This window comes from Poecile atricapillus, chromosome 4 (assembly GCF_030490865.1).
Source record: "Poecile atricapillus isolate bPoeAtr1 chromosome 4, bPoeAtr1.hap1, whole genome shotgun sequence".
Taxonomy (NCBI): domain Eukaryota; kingdom Metazoa; phylum Chordata; class Aves; order Passeriformes; family Paridae; genus Poecile; species Poecile atricapillus.
In genome coordinates this window covers 12,220,128-12,242,751 of record NC_081252.1, presented here as the reverse complement: position 1 = coordinate 12,242,751, position 22,624 = coordinate 12,220,128, and the positions used below count along the sequence as shown (strand labels likewise).

The 22,624-nt window shown below is 42.0% G+C and overlaps 1 protein-coding gene across 2 annotated transcripts in view; it reads right to left on the bottom strand.

Annotated features, from left to right (window-relative positions):
• The window catches only part of PCDH10 (protocadherin 10), a 33,609-nt gene extending 11,832 nt beyond the window's left edge, over nt 1–21,777 (bottom strand). Inside the window, exons 1-4 of one of the 2 annotated variants that reach the window (XM_058839055.1) lie at nt 18,907–21,777; nt 17,381–17,439; nt 16,699–16,805; nt 7,133–7,438 (exon numbers count right to left, since the gene is read on the bottom strand). In XM_058839055.1, coding sequence (XP_058695038.1) covers nt 7,133–7,438; nt 16,699–16,805; nt 17,381–17,439; nt 18,907–21,504 — 3,070 coding nt within the window. In that variant the 5' untranslated portion in view covers nt 21,505–21,777. The remainder of the gene's footprint in view (nt 1–7,132; nt 7,439–16,698; nt 16,806–17,380; nt 17,440–18,906) is intronic. The other variant, XM_058839054.1, reaches the window with a different exon arrangement.
• Nucleotides 21,778–22,624: the final 847 nt, after the last annotated feature.

Genomic DNA, 22,624 nt, shown 5'->3' with positions numbered 1-22,624 from the left:
CAGATTCTTATTCTCCCTCAATTATATTTTAATTAGCACATATGTTTAAGTTTTACTTCAGGTGTAGGAGTTTTTTTGTGAGATTTATTTACCTAACAGAGATGATGCATCTGAAGTGGCAAACTCGAGGTATGAGCAAATGAATCTCAGCATTTCAAATACAGCAAATATGGAAATGCTCTAATAGACTTCTTAGAAAATAAAAAGTTTCCCATGAGGTTTCTTAGCATTATTAGATGGTGACCTTTCAACTCATCCTTCACTTCTGCTGAGCAATTTTGCATGTGCAAAGTCATTCTCGTCTGTGCAGAAATCAGCACTGTAGCCTGTCCCAGGGATAAATCCCTGAATAAAAGTCAGGAGATTCACTGTGGCAGGATACCCACATAGTTTTAACATTCCTTTTGACCACAAAACTGTGCTATTCACAAAGGAACAACTCTTTGACTGTGCACATATAATTTGATTATTCATGCCAATAAAAATTTTGTTTCAGTACAACTTTTTTTTAATTCCAGCATTATAATGTTTTCTTCTTAGATCAAGAATTGTAATATGTACATGCAATTTATTGGTGCTAATTTCCTTGGTTTTACTTCTGTGCCTTTTTATTTCAAGTGTGTGTGAAAATCACAAATTTAATTTAAAAAAACTATTAATTAAGGGATCAGACAGCTCACAAATTTATATCTGATTTGCATTAGAAATCATGTAGGCTAATTTTAAAAGCAAAAATGCAGGCAGGCCTAATTTTTAAAAATTAATCAAGTGTCCCATTCAAAAAAGCTGTTATTGATGTTTATGTAAATGGAATAGTATTACATCCATCACATCTGTGATAAAACTACCCAATAATTTCCAGAAATGAGACATAACTAAACAAATAAAAAATGAAAGAAAATTATTCTTCCATCATATTGACTGTACCAAAATGTAATTTCTTTTTTTTTTTTTTGAAAGTTGTTTCAAGACAGTGAAGACTTCTTGCTTAAAACGTCTTTTCAAATATTTATGTTAAACATCAGCAGAAAATGTTGTGTTACAAATCCTGGCATACAGAATTGGGCCTTTGTGATCCTAACTAGATCAAAATACACAATAAATATTTACATGCACTTTTTTATTCCTTTGAAAAATAATCAAAGGATTGTGAGGCACTTCTTGTCCTGGTATAAATACACGAGCATTTTTCTCCTCTAGGTCATTTATTCTAATCTAATTCAGGCATGTGGATAATGACTAAGTTAAACTGTGCTTTGTGTCAGCTCTGCGGTAGATTATTTTAAATAAATTAATGGTCCAATTCTTAAACATTGAAATGTTAAAAGGCTTTTGAAAACTTTAAAATTTCATTTGCAAACCAACTTGACTTGGATAGATCAAGTTGAGCAGGTGACAGACATTTTGTAGAACGAGACCATCAGATTTCACTTTTACAGAAACACAGGGACTTGTGCTTGGAACCAGATCATGTTCAGATCTTCCTGGAATCTCTGCTGCAAAGGGAGTCAGTGGCAACCCAGAAAAATGAAGCACAGGCATGGGATGAGGCCAAAGTTATATTTAATTTCTTTGGATGACACTAACAAGTCTCATCCACATCCTCTGACTCTGCATCTATCAAATGAAATGCTGATGTTTAGAAACTACACCACAAAAAAATCAAAATGTCCATAGAAAGGGATTCTTTTCCTCTTTCCAGTTCACCTTGCTTAGATACCAGCTCTTTGGGTAAGAGATCAGCTACCTAATGTGATAAAATCCTGATTCATACATAAAATATGTTGTTGGTGGTGGCAATACTTTCCATAATAATGATACCGTTCCATCAGTGAGGATGAAAACGCTTGAGTGTTTGTAGAAAATATTGCAGAGCTAACTAGGGGGCTACTTTAAAACACAATTATTATTCCAGAATCCCTCCCTGTATAAACACCGTTATTTCATGCAGGAAATTGTGTCCTTATGTAGTTTATTTTAACCTGCTTTCAAAGTAGATTAAGCACCGCCAAAGTAATTTCTTAAGAGCAAAATAAGCATTTCTACATGGAAAGTTCAGGTGCTATGGCAATTTTTGACTAGCTTTGTATATTGAAAAAATCCTAACTTTTTAATAGAAAGAAACATTATTCTATCGATAATGTCAGTATGAAACTTCAGGAAAGCTCTAAGGCATTATAAAATTATTGCACATCTAGAGAGAATCAAGATTATATTTAAAAAAATGAAAGCAATTTCTTATTAATTATAGACCAAAATACTTCTGATGTAGATTTAATGGAGATGTTTCCACTGCTACCATCTCAGGGTCTGGTTCAAAGTATTAGAAATAGAGTAGAATCAGACTGATCAGGTATTCATTCTGAAGATAGACTTTGTTATATATCCTACAGAATCTGGTCCAACAGAGTTTGAGTCTTGGATTAGGGGTTTTGGTAACTATAGTAATATTGCTTATTAAAATAATGGCTAATATTATCACTACTAAAAGAAAAGTTAGCTAGAGATGGTTAGGATTGAAAACATATGAATTCTTTAAAAGATCCATTTTATTTTCCTCACCAGTGTTATTTCACTTATTTTAATTTCTCCAGTCAAGCTCAGAATTTCTTTCATGTTTTATGAACATTCAAATCAGTATGAAAGTTTCTTAACTGTCTGCAGAAATGCAGTGTTCAAACCACATGGATGTTCGAACCACAAGTACTAAATGCTGGTTACACAGTAAGAAGAATACGTAAGTTAGGAGAATCCTGGAGTCACTCTATGAGAAAACTACTTTCAAAAATCCTACAATTTACTGATCTCATCACATCTTCATAATTTGTACTCATAGTAACTACATAAAACTTACATAAATAAATATATTCTTCAAGATATGTTATTTAGGTATGTAGAAATCTACTTACATTATATTTTGTTCAGAATAATACATAGAATATGTATGTTTATATGCAAATTTGTGTATGAGTAAGTCCAATGGCTTAGACCAGCAATGTGAAAATTTGATGATGGAACAAAAATAAACTCTGTCAGGTATGAGATATGTATCCTTTTCTACATAACAATTTGTAATATAGCTCCTGTTTTCACTTAACCAAGCCATGGTCTAAACCTCAAACCCCACAGAATCAAATGCCCAAATGCCGACTATATTAAGCCTTCAGTTTCAGTCATGCTGCACAAGTTCAACAGGTTCCTGCAATTTATGTCAAATTGGTATCATTGTATCAAATGGTATGATCTAATCCTTTCGTGACCCCGATGCCCTGCAGTTGTTTTGCTGCCCTGCTGCTCTCTTACTATTGAGCCCAGCAAACAAAAGTTTCACTTTCTCACGTCTCATGCAGCCTCCTTAACTTCCTGCTCCTATCACAGCTTGTCTACATTAATTGGTACTTTTGATGTGACTTTGCAGAGAGTTATTTTCAGTATTGTATGCCATGTGTTTCTATGGAATGACTAGACTGTCTAGAGGAACATAGAGACATGATCTGTGTAGGGGTTCTGTTGCACTTCTTTAGTGTATTTTCAATTCAATTCCTTTTTACAACCTGGTATTTTATTTCTTTCCTGCTGGCTTTGTGCATTGTGGGAAACTTCCCAGGGAATTATTCCACGGTCTTATTTTTTTCTCAGGATGAATTCAAATTCCTCATGCTAACATGCATCACCTTCTTCATTTATCTTTTCTAAGGTTCTGCACCGAACGCACGCACTGGAACGCAGTGCAGGAATCCCAGAGCTCCTGTGGCACCGTGCAAGCTCCACCTAGAGCTACCAGTTCCCCTTTGGAGCCATTGACACGGGGCACAGCTCCAGGGAGCCAGCTCCTCAGCTCTCCCAGGGTGCTGCCACGGCTCTGCAGCTTTCCATCCCAGAGCCGGGTGCCTCGCAAGCAGGCAAGATTTGCCCATGCTTCACTGCACATCAGGGGTATGTGCTGCTTTGGACCCAGGGGACACAAACCCCCTCCTGACATCTGCAAACACTGCCCCCTTTTTCTGATTGCTCTTTCTAGATAACTAATTTTTTTTTAAAACTCCGTGGATTTCCGCACAAACGCCTGGGGTTTAGGAACAGGACTCTGCTGATGCTGAAATGTTCCATTTATCCTTATGATATTTTCCTCTTAGGCACAGAGTCTGGTAATGTTTTGCCTATGACAATGCTTGATTACTTTAGGAGCTGCTTCTACTACACAGAAGCAGTGCTAAAGGGTTTTTTTTTGACAGTTCAAATACACTCTATTGATTAATTCTCACTCACTCTATCAAAATTCTAATAGATTGACAATCTTTCTGCATTCCTTTCCTGGTCAGATGCCAGCTACCTTGTTCCTAAAACCCCTAAATTACAAATGTATGTTCTATGCCGAGGCTTCTCTTTGGTCTCTAATTTACAATGTTTTCTAGTACATTTTTAAGTGATAAACACAACTTCTGACATTCCTTCATTACCAGTGCCTGTTAGAAGCAGAAAATTAAAGAAGCACATAATCCACTGACTCCTTTCTATTTTAGCCAATTTTTTCAACAACAGCCTCTTCCATTTTTCACACATTTATTTGAAATGGTTACCTGGGATGGGTGCCTTCCTAGATACACCTGCCTTGCTCTGTTCCTCCTTGGGTAAACACAAATGCAAAGAAACAGTTTAGAATCTCTGCCACATCCTTGTCCTCACTAACTGCAGCTCAAGAGACTCACACTACACCTGATATCTTGAAGTTGTCTACATTGTTTACATGCCTTTGGCTATTTGCTCTAAGGTGTCCCTTTTATGTTCAGTAATTACTACCCTAAAAGTCACTAGCTAGAACTTCTGCTCTTTTCTGATCGTTTGGTTTAGAATATTTCATTATTTTTTTTTCTTTAAGACGCCTATGAAATTCAAATAGGTTTTGCATTTGGAATACACTTTTTATTCTTTGCTACTCATTTTCATGTGGCTATTTTCATACCTGCTTCAAATTTTAAACAGTGTTTTTGCTTTATATGAGGGCTCTGTTTCATACATTTTAATTATTAATTTTAAAAAGTCATTCTGCTGACAAACTGATTTTGACATGGTCTTCTGTGTTAAAAAGTTAAATTTAATTTTACTTTTAATTGCAATTACCCAGTGAATCAACTAAGGTTCCTTCCTAAATTCCTTCCCCTTGTATATTTTTCTTGGCTTATTTGTTTAATACATTATTAATAATAAACATTCTTTTCCACAACTAGTGCTCACTTTCCTTTTGTTCCTATTCTTTGCTATACAATTATAACCTAAAATACCACAAAAAGAACCCAACCCAAATCGAAAAAGCAAACAAACAAGACAAAAACAAAACCCCTACAAATAAAGGAAAATAAACCAGAGGAGCTGGTTTTACTCTAGTTTTGTAGAAATTTTAGCTTTGAGGTTCAAAGATAAACAGCAAAATTAAATCTGTATTCTCAAGTGTGGATTATGTAATAACACTTTTTTATATTGGTTACTTCTGATATTTTACTTCCAATTGTTTATGCCCTTATACCAGAAAAGTGCAAAAGGTAGATCAATGTCTCCATGTAAAGACATTGCTCAAGAAAACTACTTATGTTAGTGAAACAAAATTTAAAATTCCTAAACTATCAGTAAAATAAGTGTGTCATTGCTATTTGAAATTAAACTCCCAGGCCTAGAACAAATCAAAACAGAATTACCATTGTGGTGTTATAAAAATCATCATTGCAACAACATCCATACTGCATCAGAGCCTGGCTGTGGTTAGACCATTTAGAGATGCTACCCAACTTGTTAAATTAAAGTTAAATTTTTAACTGAGGTGACAGTGGTGAAATCAATACTGCTAGATTGTGCCTTACTGCTGAACAATGTACATAGAAATAAAAGATGGAAGATCAGTTCAGGAAGTTGTTAGGCCATACTGAAATTTCACACTGGTCTGTAGAATATGACTGGATGATTGGCACATGACATTTTAGCCCACATAAAATAAGCTGCTTGTCTTAGGACAGGTTTTTAGGAAAGGCTTTCACATATCAGAACTGGTAGTCAAATTTAAAGTTGTCAGTGAAGTGAATCTAAAGAGTAAAGTGGTAAAAAGACCTCTCCTAAATGAATGAAAATACCAGGATAGCCAATGAAGAAACAAGAACTGAGCTGTCTGTGCTGAGAATGATCTGTAACAAACATCTTCACTTATCAGGACTGCCAGCACACCACCCCTCAGAACAACTAAATGCTTTAGGAACATAAATAAATGAATACCATTCAGACAGATTCTTTTCTCTTTCACCCTCAATCTGCTGTCCTAAAAGACCTCTCTTGCTTTAAAAAGGGGTCAATATTGCAGTGTTAATGTCTGGTTTATTTGAATGAGATAAATATCATAAATTATTGAAGTCAAGGAAATTACAGTACCTAATAAAATACAGAACACAGCAAATAGAATGAAAAGACATATTAGATCAAAGTGCTATTCAAGGCTTCTATAGCTGGCTCAGACTCCAAAAGGAATTATGAAGATCTTTTTGAGATCTATCACACTCTTTCTTGCCACATAACCATAGTCAAAAGGTGACTAAAGAAAGAGGCAAGATTTTGGAATGAGACAAAAGGCACAGAGGAGCATTGACAACAGCCAGTACTATGTAGGCTGAAAGACGATCAGATCGAAGGCTCCTCTTCCTTCCAAACTACGTAAACAGCTATTTCAAAATAATGTGCATACTGTTCATTCACAAGGTAGTTCTCAGTTATAAAAAGAAGCTCCTAGGACTGTTCTCTCAAGTTAAGTCTACTCCTAGAAAACATTAGCCTGGCAATGTCAAACTTTAAACCATCTACCCAAGAAAATTTTGAAAATAATCCAGCATCAGAAAACAAAACTGAGCAACTCCCCTAATAATATTAACTGACACTTTTGTTGTTGACAATGATGTCACACTGAAAACAATCAAAATTTTGTCTCCCACTGAAGAATGCCTTCTTCACTGGTGCCTGAATCCAAGAGAAGCCATTTCCCTCCCCCCTGTTCCTAAAATGGTGCCTGTATTATTCCTAGCATGAAAAGCAGAAAGAGCCAATTTTTATTCCTGCAAAGGGAACGCTTTCATACAGCTTTTTGAATAGTACTTACTCAAATATGGTGGTTTGTAAGGCGCTCGTGTATTAGACAGCAGTCCATCGAACTCCTTCCTTTCCAGACTGTTGTGAAGGGCCTTCTCTTTGCCGAAGGTGGAGAAGGACCTTTCTGCCCCGGGCTGGGCTTCTGGTGTTTCAAACACTTCAGTGTCTGGAACGGAGTCCATGCCAGGTACGTGCAGATTGCTGCGGTAATCTGCAGCTTGGCGTCCATCCGATGGAACAAAGGAAGGCATCCAGCAACGATCTGAGTGGCCCAGTGCTTTACATTCCTCTGTGCAATTGGAGAAGAGATCCATGCCTGCAAGCATGAAAGAAAAAGAAACTACAGATATAAGCTTCGGCATCATGAGCAGCTGCTGACAGATAAGAAAGATTATGCCAAGGAAAGAGAAATGGAAAGAGAAATGACGTAAGAACTTCTTCCATGAGCTTCATTTCAACAGCAACACGTAGAAAACTCTAGTTGTCCAGTCTGCAGAAGTCAAACACCCTGTAACAAACATAACTAAATGCCAGAATGCCTCATACACACACAAATACCACAAGAAGAAGAGTATCTGTGGTTCTGTCTCGCAAAATCACTTGCAGACCTCACTATTTCGAACCCACTCATATAAGGTTCGATTCTGCTTGTAGGTTGATGTCTGTGGTTCACTGGTTGAAAGTACCTACTTAAGAACATGAAGGAATTGTTTCTACGTAAATGCATCTCTGACCAAAAAAATTAAAAGTCTGGATTTAGAAATCACAGATTTCATTTACGAAATGAAACATTAGTGAGTCCCATAAAGGAACTATCTGTGCATACATTGGTACAGAGATGGAGCCTATTGATATTAAAAGCAGCTGTTTCAAAGTAGGAACTGAGCTTTCAAGTGTTCAGGAGAGCTTATTCCATCAATTGTTACATCACTCTTTCAGAGACAGTTTTCATTGCTGCTGCAGCAGTCCTTGCTATCATCAGGTCATCCAAGAAATGAGACAGAACCCTACAATAAAATACTGCAATTAGCAGTACAGAGGCGCCCATAGTCCAGTGTGATGTGGCTGTGGATACAATCAAAAAAATTGTTAATGCTTCCCCTATATAAGCAAACAGTCATCCATGCCAACACAAAACTGTTTGCTTACAAATCCTTTAATGTTATTAAGATCTCAAATGACAAGCTATGCTGCTTTTGACTACTTTCAGATCAGCCTTCCAAAGGAATATTTCCTGGCTATGAGTCACTAAGTTGTTGTATTATACTTGTTTTAAGAGGAATGGTGTGTGAAATCATAGGGACAGAGTAAAATAAATACCAGCATCTCCAAGTTGGTTTGTCCTGCTTTTGGGTGGGATAGAGATCATTTCCTTCCTAGTAGCTGGTACAGTGCTGTGTTTTGGATTTAATATGAGAACAATGGTGGTAACACATTCATGTTTTGGTAGTTACTCAGTAGTGCTTACAGTAAATCAGGGACATTTCAGTGTCCCATGCTCTGCCAGTGAGGAAATGCACAAGAAGCCAGGAGGAAGCATGGCCAGGACAGCTGATGTGAGCTGGCCAAAGGTTATTCCATACCATAGAGCATCATGCCTACTACATAAACTGGGAGGTAGCAGGGAAGGGCCAATCCCTGCTCAGGGCTGGGCTGAGCATCAATCAGTGGCTGGTGAGAAAATGCAGTATGCATCACTTCTCTGTCTTCAATTTCATTCCTCTCCCTTTCTCCATTTTGTTATTATTATTATATTTATTTCAATTATTAAAATATTCTTATCTCAGCACACAGGTTTTACTTTTTTTCTGATCTTCCTTCCCATCCCACTGGACCTAGGAGAATGAGCAAGCAACTGTGTGGTGCTTAGCAGCTGTTTGGGTTTAACCAATACAATCTTCAACATCACAGAAAAGAAGAACAGTAAAAAGACATCCTTTTCTTGTATTTATAGAGAGAACTGAGCATCTTAGATGTGTGTCAAAAGTGAACTAAATCTGTTATAATCATTGCTTTTAAAAGCCATTTCATTAGAATTACAAAAAAATTACACTAGTAACAGAAATAGGAAAAAAATGAACAACCATAATATAGGACAAGAGGATGCAGTCCTCTTAAGCTGTGCCAGGGAAGGTGTGGGTTGGGCACTCAGAGGAATTTTCTCACAGGAAGGGTGAAAAGGCATTGGAACAGGCTGCTCAGGGAGATGGTGGAATCACTGTCATTTGGAGGTGTTAAAGGATGGATGTGGCACTCAGTGCCATGGTCTGGTTGACAAGGGGGTGTTAGGGCACAGGTTGGTCTCAACGATTTAAAAAAAATTATTTTCCAACCTAGTTGATTCTGGATACTGTAATAATATTCATGTAATGTAGCTCATTTACCAGCCAACATTGTAAAGAACTGGATTAGCTTGATCTTCAGTGTGAGCATTAGTATTAAGAATGCTACCACAGTTTTGAACTATAATTTGAATTATACTAATAATATTTATGTAGTATCTCACACTACAAAAAACCAATCTCTTCAGAAAGGAATAATGATTGCGAGCTATCAACAAGTTCTTGAGTAAGAAAGGCAATCATTTAGACAGAAAAAAAAAAATCATGAGGAAATGAGAAATAAAAGCTTTTATCTCAGATTAATCTCACTTTGTAATGACTTTTTAATTTTAAATTAAGCAATATACAATGCCAGGTCCAGTTTCGATTAGAAGCTTGCCTTGATAATTGGCATGCAGAAGCCTGAAAATAAATTTCTGATCAGTGAACTGTTGAAGAATGCAAATGTGAACTGCAGACATGCTTAAGGAATCAGAGGAAGATCATCAGGCAAGGAGAAAAATAGTGCAAATATAAACTCTGTAGGGGTAGTAGCTATCAAAGACTGAAAAGAAATATTTAGATGCAGGCTTCCCAGAAAGAAATTAGTATCTAGCAATGTCTATAAAACCATGTGTGTGTGTGTATATTATGTACTGAAATGTCTGAAGAAAAATAGTTTTTGCCTTTCCAAAGATTTAAGGGACAATAAGCAAGAAATGGTTATTTCAATTTGCAGCCTTCTTGGCGAAGACACATGTAAAAAAAACAAATAGCCCCACATTTAATGAGACAATGATTACAGTTCCATTTTTCTGATAATATATCAGTGACTGCATTCATTCAACCTCTCCTGAGAGACAGCAGGAGAAAGAAAAACTTAAGGGGACATATTAAATTATATTATTTAGTCTATGGGGAGGGAAAGATTAGAAAAATATTGTTTTAAGTATATGCATTCTAATATATACCCTTTTCTTCCCTTCATGGATTTTTATTTCACCTGGAAAATTACCCTCCATTTTACTATTTTGTTCTCACATCAGCTGCTAAACTGCAAAATGTCTCTATCCAAATATTTTTTTTTTGTTCCCTTTTGAATACTGCTTGTCTACTGCAGTGCACTGAATAGTATTATGTAACAGCTTATTATAAAAGAGATGTTATAGCCACTATAAATCAGGATTTTGAATAAACAAAGTAATGAATGTAGGGACTATAAAATGTGAGCCTGTACTGCAAACTTTTTCCATCTTTGAAAAGAGAACTTATAAAAAGAAGAAAAAAAAAATTGTATACATCGGAATTTAAATATACATTGCTGGAACATATAGCTAAATGTAAATGCTTGTTTAGAACAAAATGTTCAGAGAGGCAAGAGTTAGGAATTGTTCCAGCTTGAATCAGTCACAACAGTCCCTAAGAGTTTAACAGGTGCAGAACCAAGCCCTTGGGTTTAGTATTTTGACAGAAAAGAAATTCAAATTAGCAGCTTATTTTCAAAATCCCTGGGCAGCCATGCAATTTATACTGCCTGTGGTATGAATGCTGGCTTCCTCCACCTATTTCCTGTGGGTCATAGTATAGAATTTTCTGGTTCTAATTGAAAAACATTTAACACAGGGTTGGGGAAGGGTACAGGCGATTTGCTGTTTTCCAAGAAGGAAGGACATAGAATTGAGACACTTGGAACAGAACTCCTTCATATCTCAAGAATCATGTTCTTGATTTATAACAAAATATTCAGCAGCTTAACACTTCCATCTCCCTCATAAATCTCGTTATATACACACATATATATAAAATCCTTCTGAACTAAACTATCCATCATTATTACAAGTCCACATTAAAGAAAAATGCTTTGTAGCTTTCCCTTAGTTATGCTGTCATACCCTGCATACAGATAAACTCAGATTTTAAAGGTGACTGTGAATTACAAATTTCAAATGCCCTCTGTGGATGCAGACAGACAGGAGAGTGCACTGAAGTTCTGACAGCAATAAGCACTGCACTATTCCAAATGCAGCATACATGTAACAACTCACAGAAAAGGCCACAATCTCCCTCCCATTTGTTCAAGTCTTGTTACCAGGGGGCTAGTGGGCAATATGAGCTCCTTGACTTTGCAGATTTTGAAGGAAAACAAACCCCTACCCCTCCCTCAAAAGCTGCCAAAAACTAGGAAAGGTGTTAATTAAGTTTGATATCTGAATTACCTGAACTCAGGTGCTTTGAATCAGATACTTGGCAGCACTGCATTTTGGAATCATGTTCCCATTTTGCTTCCTTTTCATATTTCAAAAGGAAAAAAATCAAAATTTCTCTGTGAGTTTTAATTGGTTTGAATGACTGTTTCGTCAAGGCAAAAAATTAGGCCTAGACTCATTTTTAAATAACGTGTCATTTCTCAAGTTAAGGGAGAAGGACCATACACCAAGAACAACAAGTGAACACTTTAATATATATTACTGAGCAAAAGATGTAACAAAAAATAAAAATACAAATTAAATGCTGACAGAGTAACTTCTGCAATATCATTATTGGGAGGGGATTTTCCCCAACATGTGCAATTATTATTTTTTTTTCAGAACCTTGCCTTTTACTTGAAAATAAATGACATTTCTATTTCTCCTGTGCTAGTTAGATGTGAAGTAGGTGTGATATAGGGAGCCAGACCTCCTTTTCAGAGCTCCCATCCCACAACAACTATCTATTTGGTTAGATTATCAATGAGCAAGTTACTAATTTCCCATGATTCATGTTTTTTATTGGTAAATAAGGACAATGATGGTAACCTACTTTGCAGTTATCTACCGAAGAACTGGACTTTATGAAAGTTATTATCACTCTTTCTTGCTAAGTAGCTGGTGTGCTGCCTTGGACAAAATTGACTTCATCTGCATCAGAACATGATAAAGGCTCAAATATCTTCAATATTCACCTCTTCCAAATCTCAGCTTCAAAGGCCTATCTGGACCACTGAGATGTGAGCAGTATTAAGCATGCAGGCCAAGGAAGATGAGGGAAAAAAAAGAAACAAAACCGAAAAAAATACAGGAATAGCACTTTGCTTCAGTCAAAGCACATTTCTAAGCCATTTTCATGTTCATTCTCACTTTATCTGAGATAGATTTTTTGCCCAAGTGATCTTCAAAACAGGATTTAGCTGTCAGTCAGCACAGGCTCAGAGGAAATACTGGTTTTCTCTGTCCCTTTATCACTAAAATTCTTCTTCTGACTTCTCTTATTCTTCTCCTTATGGACACTGAAATATTGCAGCTCTCCTGCCATAATGAACCCTCTTGGCGTTCAGCTAATCTGTACTGAAAAGGTGTGAGCCAGTGTTTCACCCTGTGCCTTTGCATTAGACCCTTATCAGTTCCCTTCATAAAATCTTCCAGGAGAAGCCTAATTTCAGGTTTCAGCCAGTCACCAGTGTAAACTGTCTGAAAACAGATCGAAAAAGCTGATGAATTTTACGGGATGTACACGCAGTGCATCTACTTGGCTTCTCATCTTGGGCATTCCTCCCTGAAGTGCCTCTGAGACATCGTGCCAATTCCATGAAAAAAAGGGTAATACTGAGAAGGACTCTGCTTGGGAAAGCCAAGTAGCTAGTGAGCAACCATATGAAATAAGTTGATGGCATGAGTCCAAATCTTACAGGACAGGTGTCTAATCATACAATTTAAATGTAAACACATGCAGAGTATTAATTGGCACCCAAGCTGGCTGTTTCACAAGGGAGGCCAAGAATTTAATCAACCATGGGAAATAAACTAACCTCATGTTTGCGAATTACTCCTACAGAACACAGCTGAAATACAGTGTGCTAGTAAGAGGTAGAAGTGCTGTGTGAGTTGTGTTTGTTCTATAACAAGTAGCAGCTTTTCTCTCAACAACTTTTAAAGAAGAGTACAGGTCATTAGAAAAAACCCTTCTCTCTGTGCCAAAGACCTCCAGCACTTCTTCACCTTTGTACAGTCATTTCCCATAAAGCTCACATTACAAACCTAGTCAATGAAATAACTATTCAATCCACAAAAAAAAAAATAGGATCTTGAGCATCTCACTCCTTGCCATTGCCTGCCAAAAGCAGATGACAGTACTTTAGTCCTTCGTCAGTGTTAAGGTAGGTAAGAATGCAGGTAGCTATGAGGCATTCATGTGGTACTTTAATGGGAAAAATATGAATCCCTTACATGCATTTCAGCACATTTAAAACATGATTAAATCACTTTTAAGAAAATATATTTTGTGAAAAGGTGAACTATGATCTAATTTCAAAACCCAAGAGAACATTTTATGAGATGCAGAACAGCAGAGTTCAGAATTTTCACTAAATAATTGTTCAAGACAAAGCTGTGGCAGTGTGATAGATTTTCATCTTGCATGTTTTCCTTCCCAATTAATAACTGACCATGACAGCCAGTTTGGATAGCAATGGACTACTACAGAATAGCTACTTGTGTGCCACAGGATTGCTCATTAGGGACAGAAGTCTCGTGCTGAACAGTAAAAAGATGTTTTGCCAGCAGAACATGCTGGTGAGCATAAAACTGGTGGGGAATGAGTTTTCTGCCAGTGTCAATTACCTACTAAATATTTTTAGGTGCTTTTGAAAACAAATATGATGCTGCGTAGTATCAGGTAACATCTTGGAAAAAAATCCAGCCCAAACTGCTGCCATATTATCAATCAGGCTGTTTTCCTTCAGTAATTTAGAAATAATTGATTTTAGAGCATTAGAATGGTCAAAACAATTGAGAAGACAGTCCCTCTGTATTTCCTCTAGCCATTCGAGATCAAACAAGATTTATGCTCTTTTTTTCCCCCATAAAATTAATCACCAAAAGCTAATAGCAAGAGTGAAGTTTTTATGTCAAAATATCTTGTCATCACTGAGGTAAAAGGGCACATTCTTTGCATCAAGACAGCATGATTCAGCACAAAACCTGCAGGAAAGTATATAACGTGTGTAGAAGATTGAAGAAGCTTCTACAAAGATTTGTATTGAAACATTCATTTGGGACTAGCATTAAAAAAATGGTGCATACAAATTATTCTCAAATCTCAGCACCAATATATGAAATTGGTGTATTCTGCATTTTCAGTTCAAACTACTAATTGTGAGTAGACCAAGACTAATTGTCAGCTTTCATTACGTACTATGTATCACCACTGAAGATACTGAAGTTCACAAATCATACCATATTCTTAAATAATTTCAAATCATTTAGGAATCTGATGTGATTTGTGAAATTGTGAGTGCTCTGAGTTTTCATATCAATCTATTAATTGTGAGTAGACCAAGCCTAATTGTCAGCTTTCATTACTTACTATGTATCACCACTGCAGATACAGAAGTTCACAAATCACATCAGATTCTTAAATTATTTGAAATTATTTAAAAGTACAGAATAGTTTTTCTCAACTATTTGATAAAATAGAAATTAAGAAGAATTTATCCCACCATAAGGATCAATGCCAAATATGACAAGTATTCATGGTCTACTTTTAAAATGGAGGGAAAAATATAAAAAACAGAGGAACAACAATAACAGCACAGAATGCATCTAAAAGAAAATAGCTTTCAGTTGATGTGCAACTATATGATTATATTCCCACCATCAGTCAAATCCAGCCCCTTCTGCAGATGTTTATTCTTTTCTCTCCTGTTTGGTTATTATGGTTCATTATGTTGAGGGACTAAGCTGATTGAAATGTTCATGGAGATGACTGCTGCAGTAAAATGCGTAAAAGAGGGAAAAAAAAGGAGGAATGCAGGGAGGGCAGGAGGAGAGAGAGCTTTTTATAACTCAGTAGCCCTGATTGCTGCATCAGAAACAGTGCAAAAGAAAGGGCGGGGGGAGGCTAAATACATGGCTTTTTCAAACAATAATAAATCATACGCCATATATAGGACAAAAATGAAAGAGGCTCTGTGTTCAGATGTAAACTTCTGGCAAGACCTGGTTTGTTGTCAGGTTCCCAGACACAAAATAGACACTCTGTTCACTTAGCATGAAGCCCTGCAAGAAGCAGGGAGCTCCAGAGACTCTTGGCTCTTCTCAAGTCTCATTAGGTCTGCATATTAATGACTTGCAGCAATAGAAAGAGGCCCTGTGGCAGCCTCCTCTTCCCCTTGGTGCCTGGGTTTCCCATCGTTAAGGGCACAGTGACTAGAGCAGCAAGAAAATAGGAGACATTAACAGAGCAGGCGGGTGAGGCAGCACTGCTGTGACAGCACGGGGTCCCCTGCCCTGCTATCTTCTAAGGTAGGGGTCGGGGGAAAAGAAAATAAAAAAGGAGAACTGACAGTATTTTGCATGACACGGTCGTAACAAATCTTTATACGTGACAGAGCACAAAGGAAACAAGAGGAAAGACAGCACTGTGTTCCACAAAGATGTACCAGACCTGTGGAGGCTGTGGTAGGGAAGAAAGCACAGCATTTGTAGCTGAAATGCAGTGCGAGGGTGAGTGTGAATTCTAATGCACAGGCTCTGAACAAATGTTCCTTTCAGAAGCAAAGTGACAGTATGAGAACTAAGACAGCAAGCCCTACATATGGGCAGGACACTGCAATGTGTGTATTTCCTAAGTGATTCATAGTCTTTTAAAGCCTTTCTTTCCTCTGTCAAGAAAATGTATTTAATAATAACTTATTAACACAGAGACCACTTGTACTATATGGGGCCTCAATTCGAATTAACAGACAATCCTCCAAAAATTCTAAGGTATTACACATTCAGAGCACCCAGTGTGTCTCCACTGATCCTCGGCAAAAAAACCCTCACAGTCTGGCTGTCATTCAACCATTGGGTTCATTCTCTCCCTTGGGAACTCCTCCTTCACTTCTCATTGCTGTGCCAGCTGAAGTGCCTACTAAACAGAATTGCTTAAGGCTTTGAAATTCTCTAAATCTGCCATAGGAGAAAATGTACTATAAAACGTACCAACAACTTTGTTTTAATGTGCAGAAAGTTTTGCTGCAGTGAATGATGTGGCATCATTCATCAATTCCCACCCCCAACCAAATGAATAAAATAAACTCTGCCCCGTGACCAAAGAGGTTTGAAATTGCCTCCTTTGTCAGGCAACTGTAGCAGCAAGCTGGCATAAACCCAGCCTCCCATACAGTAAATATGCTCACCTTATTTATGCCTCTCTTGTATTATCTTCCTCTAAGTAACTGTTCTTTCTAGTCTCCTTACTTAAAGATCCAATATTTCCATTCTCTTATCAGACTTACCAGAGGATTGACCTCGATTAGTGGCATCATGATCACTGTCTCCTTGCTCACTGTCTCCATGACCACTGTCCTTAGAGCTTACTATGTCTGCTTCCTGGAATGCAGAACTAGACACAGAAACATCTTTACATTAGAATAAACATGAAAGAGGAACTCATAAAACATTCTTCCGCCATCACATGGCCAAACACGGTGCTGCATTTCCCCCCACTCCTGCCTGCTGCACGGCATCCGCGGAGGTGCCCTGCCCACCAAAACCAAAACGAGGGATTTCCAGACCTCGGGAGCCTGGTTGGAAGGGACAGCAAGGGTTATTACTCCTCCTGGGTTTCATGTAGTGGTAAAAGCAATTTGGTAGCATTTACTTAAGCTGGTTAGCTGAACTTTAACTCAGTGAGAAAATGTTTTCTGGGAGACCCTACAGAAGCATATTCTTAAGTATTTGAAGCACGTTTTAGACTAATACAAACCGAGATTTTGTTCTCTTTTCAGTCAGTTTTGAAACTAGTTTAGAAAAGCCATAATTCAAAGCCAAATTCAAGCCGAATTTATTTAGTGCATGTACATACTACTGGACTTCCCACTGCTTTACTACTCTGTTACATCTGCAGTAAACACATTTCTGCACCCATTCAGACTTGCTAAAGCATGCATGAGGAAATCAAGGCTACGAAGCTCCTACCTGTTTACTCGTCGGGGTCTGTCAACTAGATAACTGAGCTCAGCACGCTGATGTTTTGTCTAGGAGAAAAGAAAATATTGGGAGATATTTTAACTTCTGATATTTCTGTAACCAGCAGCAGAAAATATACAAGGGAGCAGCTCACCATATTCACTATAAATGGTAATGCTTAGCTGCAAGTAGGCCTGCAAAATCTGTTTCCAGAATTTAAGGGAGAAAAAACAGCTCTTAGTCACACAGATGGGAAGGCACGAGGGATTTTTTCTGGAGTTTTTTGAGACAAGACTCTGACGTTTTCTCACAGCGCACACTGTTGAGCATCACAAGGACTCCCACAAAAAAATTAGCATAACTATTTCTAGAATTGTGGACTACTTCAATGGTACTGGTATTGTACCATGGGGGGAAAAAAAAAATACACTGATACCTTCAAGACATCAAAAAGGCAGCAGAAGCCAGGAGTTTTACAGTCATTTTGAGGCAAGGTCAGTATTACAAATCAGTATTAGAAATTTCACTGCAAAACTTAATGCCTTAGAACACACCATTCAAACTACCTTTGTCAGACTGGACAACAGTCAGGTTTCAGTATGTTAAGAGACAGTGTGAGGTTTTTACTAGAGCACAGGCAGAGAGGTGCTGACAATATATATGAGCTAACCCAGCACAAAATGATTAATGTGGGAGTAACGTGGCATGGTATATGCTTTGATAAAAATTCTCTACACACCGGGTAACACAACATAGGCAAGACTGCAGGGGACATTAATTCTCAGCACATAATTTTAAAGAAACTCTTTCTTGCTGCTTTTCTTTGCAAACTTTGTGGTTATAAAGAGCTGTGAAGACAGAGTGAAGAAAAGTCAATCATTAAACCCTAATTCACAAATTAATTAAAGCTCCTGCTAACTACAGCAGTTGTCACAGTCCCAAAGGGGGTTTCCCCCAAAGCCTTACTTGCACATGCAAAGATTTCAGGAAGGAAAAAGACACGGGTTTGAAGTGTTGCTTCAGAACATCCTGTGACTACACCCCACGTCACTTCAGTCTTGTCAAGTGGAGAGATTCTGCAAAGAACAGGAACCCCCACCCCACCTCTCAACCTACAGGCGATCCACTGACAGCTACCGCTGCCTCGGGGGGATCTCTGCGCCCCGATGCTGTCCAGCCGGGGCCAGATTCCTTCAGAGACACCGGGAGGGGGATGGGACGCAGGGGGAACACGCTTGGCTGCAACAGCTGCTAAGCCCGAGCGGGAGGGAGCCAGCCATGTACGTGTGTGTGTGTGTGCGTGTGTGTACTCCGCAATCTCCCCTGAGACCCCCGCCTGTTGCTAAAGCTTCCCAAAGAGGAGATAGCAAAGAGGGGAGAGCCAGCGGACGGATTAAAGGGGAAAGAAGCATGATTGGGAATTGGACATTTGGGACGGGAGAGGAGGAGTGGGAGCCTCGGGAAGGCTGTTTGGGGATGACTTGGGGACGAAATCTGCGGGGAGGTGTGGGATGCCGGGGGGTGCCGGGCCTTACCTCACTGGACAAAATGCTGCCATTGGAGATGATGTCGGGCTGCTGGTCGGCGTAGCCGGTGACGATGGCCCCGCAGGGGTTGTGCTCGGCGTCGGTGCTGCGAGAGGGGCTACAGGGCTTGAGGAACATCAGGTCGGTCTTGGCGGACTCGGGGGTGAGGCAGACTTGGTAGCAGTAGTTCTGGTTGTGGTGGTGGGAGCCGAAGCTGCCGGACTCCTCCACCGGCACCTGCGCCGGGTTGCTCGGCACATTGGAGCTCTGCACCAGCATGATGTCCGACTTGCTGAGCTTCTTCTTGCGGGCCCGCGCCTGCCGGCTGCAGCAGGGGCAGCAGCAGCAGCAGCCCAGGCAGCAGTCGCTGGCCAGGCAGGTGTAGATATTGAGCTTCTTCTCCTTCTGGCAGCGCACTGCCAGGACGATCATGGCCAGCAGAAAGATGAAGGAGACGGAGCCCAGGGCGATGATGAGGATGAGGGTGAGGTCAAGCGAGTTATCCCCCCCGGAGCGGCTGGGGCGATGCTCGCCGGAGCCGCCGCCGCCGCCCCCCGCGCCCGTGCCCGCGGCCGGGCCGCCTCCGCCGCCGGAGCGCTCGCCCGCGCCGTCCACCAGCACCACCTGGACGGCGGCGGTGGAGGAGAGCGGCGGCTGCCCGTGGTCGCGCACCTCGATGACCAGCTCGTAGGGGCGCTGCGGGTCGCGCTTGGCCGGCACTCTGCGGGCCGTCCGCAGCTCCCCGGAGCGCCAGTCCATGCGGAACAGCCCGGCCTCGTTGCCCCGCGCGATGCTGTAGGTGAGGCGGGCGTTCTCCCCGTCGTCGGCGTCCACCGCCGCCACCCGGCTCACCAGGTATCCCGGCTCGGCGCCGCGGGGCAGCGCCTCCCGCGCCGGGGTGCCATTGCGGCCGGGCAGGGGGCTGACGATGGCGGGGGCGTTGTCGTTCTGGTCCACCACGATGATGTGGACGGTGGCGTTGCCGGCCAGCGGCTGCGGCTCCTCGCCCGCGTCGCGGGCCTCTACCTGGAAGCTGAACTCTTTGAGCTGCTCGTAGTCGAAGGAGCGGAGGGCGTAGAGAAACCCGTTCTCGGAGTTGATGGAGACGTAGGTGAAGACGGACATGCCCTGGATCTGGCTCTCCAGGATGGAGTAGGCGAGGCGGGCGTTGGCGCCCTGGTCGCGGTCGGTGGCGCTGACGGCGTAGATGTAGGCGCCGGGCACGTTGTTCTCGCTCACGTACACCTGGTACACGGGCTGGCTGAAGCGCGGCGCGTTGTCGTTCACGTCGCTCACCCGCACCTGGATGGACTTGCTGGTGCTGAGAGGGGGCTCGCCGTGGTCCCGGGCCACCACGGTGAGCGTGTAGGCGTCGCCGCCCGGCTGCTCGCGGTCCAGCGGCCCCTCGGTGACGATGGTGTAGTAGTTCTTGAAGGAGCTCTTGAGGCGGAAGGGCGCGTCGCCCTGCAGCAGCTCGCACTGCACCTGCCCGTTCTCCTCCGAGTCGCGGTCCGAGACGCTGAAAAGGGCCACCACGGTGCCCGGCGCCGCCGCCTCGCTCACCGCCTCCTTGACGGTGGAGAAGCTGATCTCGGGCGCGTTGTCGTTGGCGTCCAGCACCCGCACCAGCACTTTGCAGTGGGCGGGCACGGCGTTGGGCCCCAGGTCCTTGGCTTGGACGTACACCTGGTACACGCTGCTCTCCTCGTAGTCCAGCTCGCCGCTCACCTCCAGGCGCCCGGTGCGCGGCGCGATGCCGAAGAGCTCCCGGGCGCGGGCCGAGATGTGGCTGCTGAAGGAGTAGATGATCTCGCCGTTCTGCCCCTCGTCGGGGTCCGTGGCGTTGAGCTGCAGCACCAGGGTGCCCGGCGGCGAGTTCTCCGGCAGCGACACGGTGTAGACGGGCTGCTCGAAGGCGGGGACGTTGTCGTTGGAGTCCAGCACCCTGACGGTGAGCAGGGCGGTGCCGGTGCGCTGCTGGGGCTGCCCGCCGTCCACCGCCGTCAGCACGTAGCGGTGCACCGCCTGCTGCTCCCGGTCCAGCGGCTGGTCCAGCACCAGCTCGGCGAAGCGGTTCCCGTCCCCCTGCGTCTGCACGTCGAGGGAGAAGTAGCTGTTGGGGGTGATCTCGTAGGTGCGCAGGGAGTTGGTGCCCACGTCGGGGTCGAAGGCGCTCTCCAGCGGGAAGCGGGTGCCCGGCGTGGCGCTCTCCGAGATCTCCACGGTGAGGTCGGGCTCCGGGAAGGAGGGCGGGTTGTCGTTGATGTCCAGCACCTCGATCTCCACCCGAAACAGCTCGAGGGGGTTCTCCAGGAAGACCTCCAGGTGCAGCAGGCAGGAGGGGCTCTGCTTACAGATCTGCTCCCGGTCGATCTTCTCGTTCACATAGAGTACCCCGGTTTCTAGGTTAAGCTCCAGGTAAGGGCTGCGGGAGTTGGGCGCCGTCTGGAAGCGCCGAGCCGAAAGTTTTGTAATGTCCAAGCCCAGGTCCTCGGCGATATTCCCCACGAAGGTTCCATGCTCCTGCTCTTCCTGCACCGTGTAATGGAGCTGGCAAAAAGCCCCCTCCACCATCCAGAGCAAGGCAAAGAGGAATAGCACAACCATCTCCAGACGGGGAAAGAGATTCCCCCCTCCCCGGCACCACCGCTACCTCCTCTTCCAAAAGCCACCGCCACCTCCTCCTCCGAAAATACACACTACAGTGTGTGTGTGTGTGTGTGTGTGTGTGTGTGTGTGTGCGCGTCTGTGTGCGCGCGCGCGCGCGTCCGCGCCTGCAAGCGTGTGGAGAGAGAGAGGGATCGGGGGAGGAGGGGGGGGAGAGAGGTTGGTTTGGGGCGCTGGGGGGGTGCTAGATACTATTTCTTCTGATTCATGTTAGGGTTTTTTTTCTCCCCCATCTCCCTCCTTTTTGCTACGGGTATTATTGTTTCACACGCTGACCAAATGAAGAAGACAGGCGTCCCCACTTCATCTGTGATCTTCGAAATATACGGCCAACTAAAATAGCTATTAGCCGGCTGTAGCTAGAGACACACAGTAGCCCTCTTTTATTTATTCCGAGAGTCTTGGCACTGCACCGCGGCAGCAGCAGTGGCGGCGGAGACAGCAGCAGCAGCAAATCCCAAGGAGGAAATTTTTGTATTTCAAGATTGTCCTCGGTTTGTCTTCCTGGTGGGAGTTGGAGGGTTGATGCTGCTGGAACAGCCGGTGGACATGCCCTCTTTAGATGCAAGGAAAAGGCAGAAAACCGCGAAATTAAAAAAAAAAAAAAAAATTACCCGCAAAAAGATTTCATATATATAAGAAAAAAAAAAAAAAAAAAGGCAGAGAGCAGCTTAGCTACCCAAAACTTTCATTCCCTGATGTCCCTGGGATTTCCTTTTTTTTTTTTTTTTTTTTTTTTTTAAATTAAGGATTTTAGATTTTTCTCTCTTCTGTTAAAGGTCTTTCATTTTCTTCTCTTATTGCTACGAGTATGCTCATCATCATCATCATCATCACTCTGCTTTTACGGCGGTGCCGATCGAGGTGGGGATATTTTTCCTCTCTTGCTGCTTTCGCGTCTAGCCCCTGTGTCTGTGTGTGCTGCTGCCGCCGCCGCCGCTGCTGCTGGGCTCCCGGCCCGGCTCCGCTCCCGGCCCGGCTCCTCTGATCTCTGCCAGCAGTTTCTGAGCGGGCAGCGCTCGGCTGCGCTGTTTTTGCGCAGCGCCCGGCTCCTGCCAAC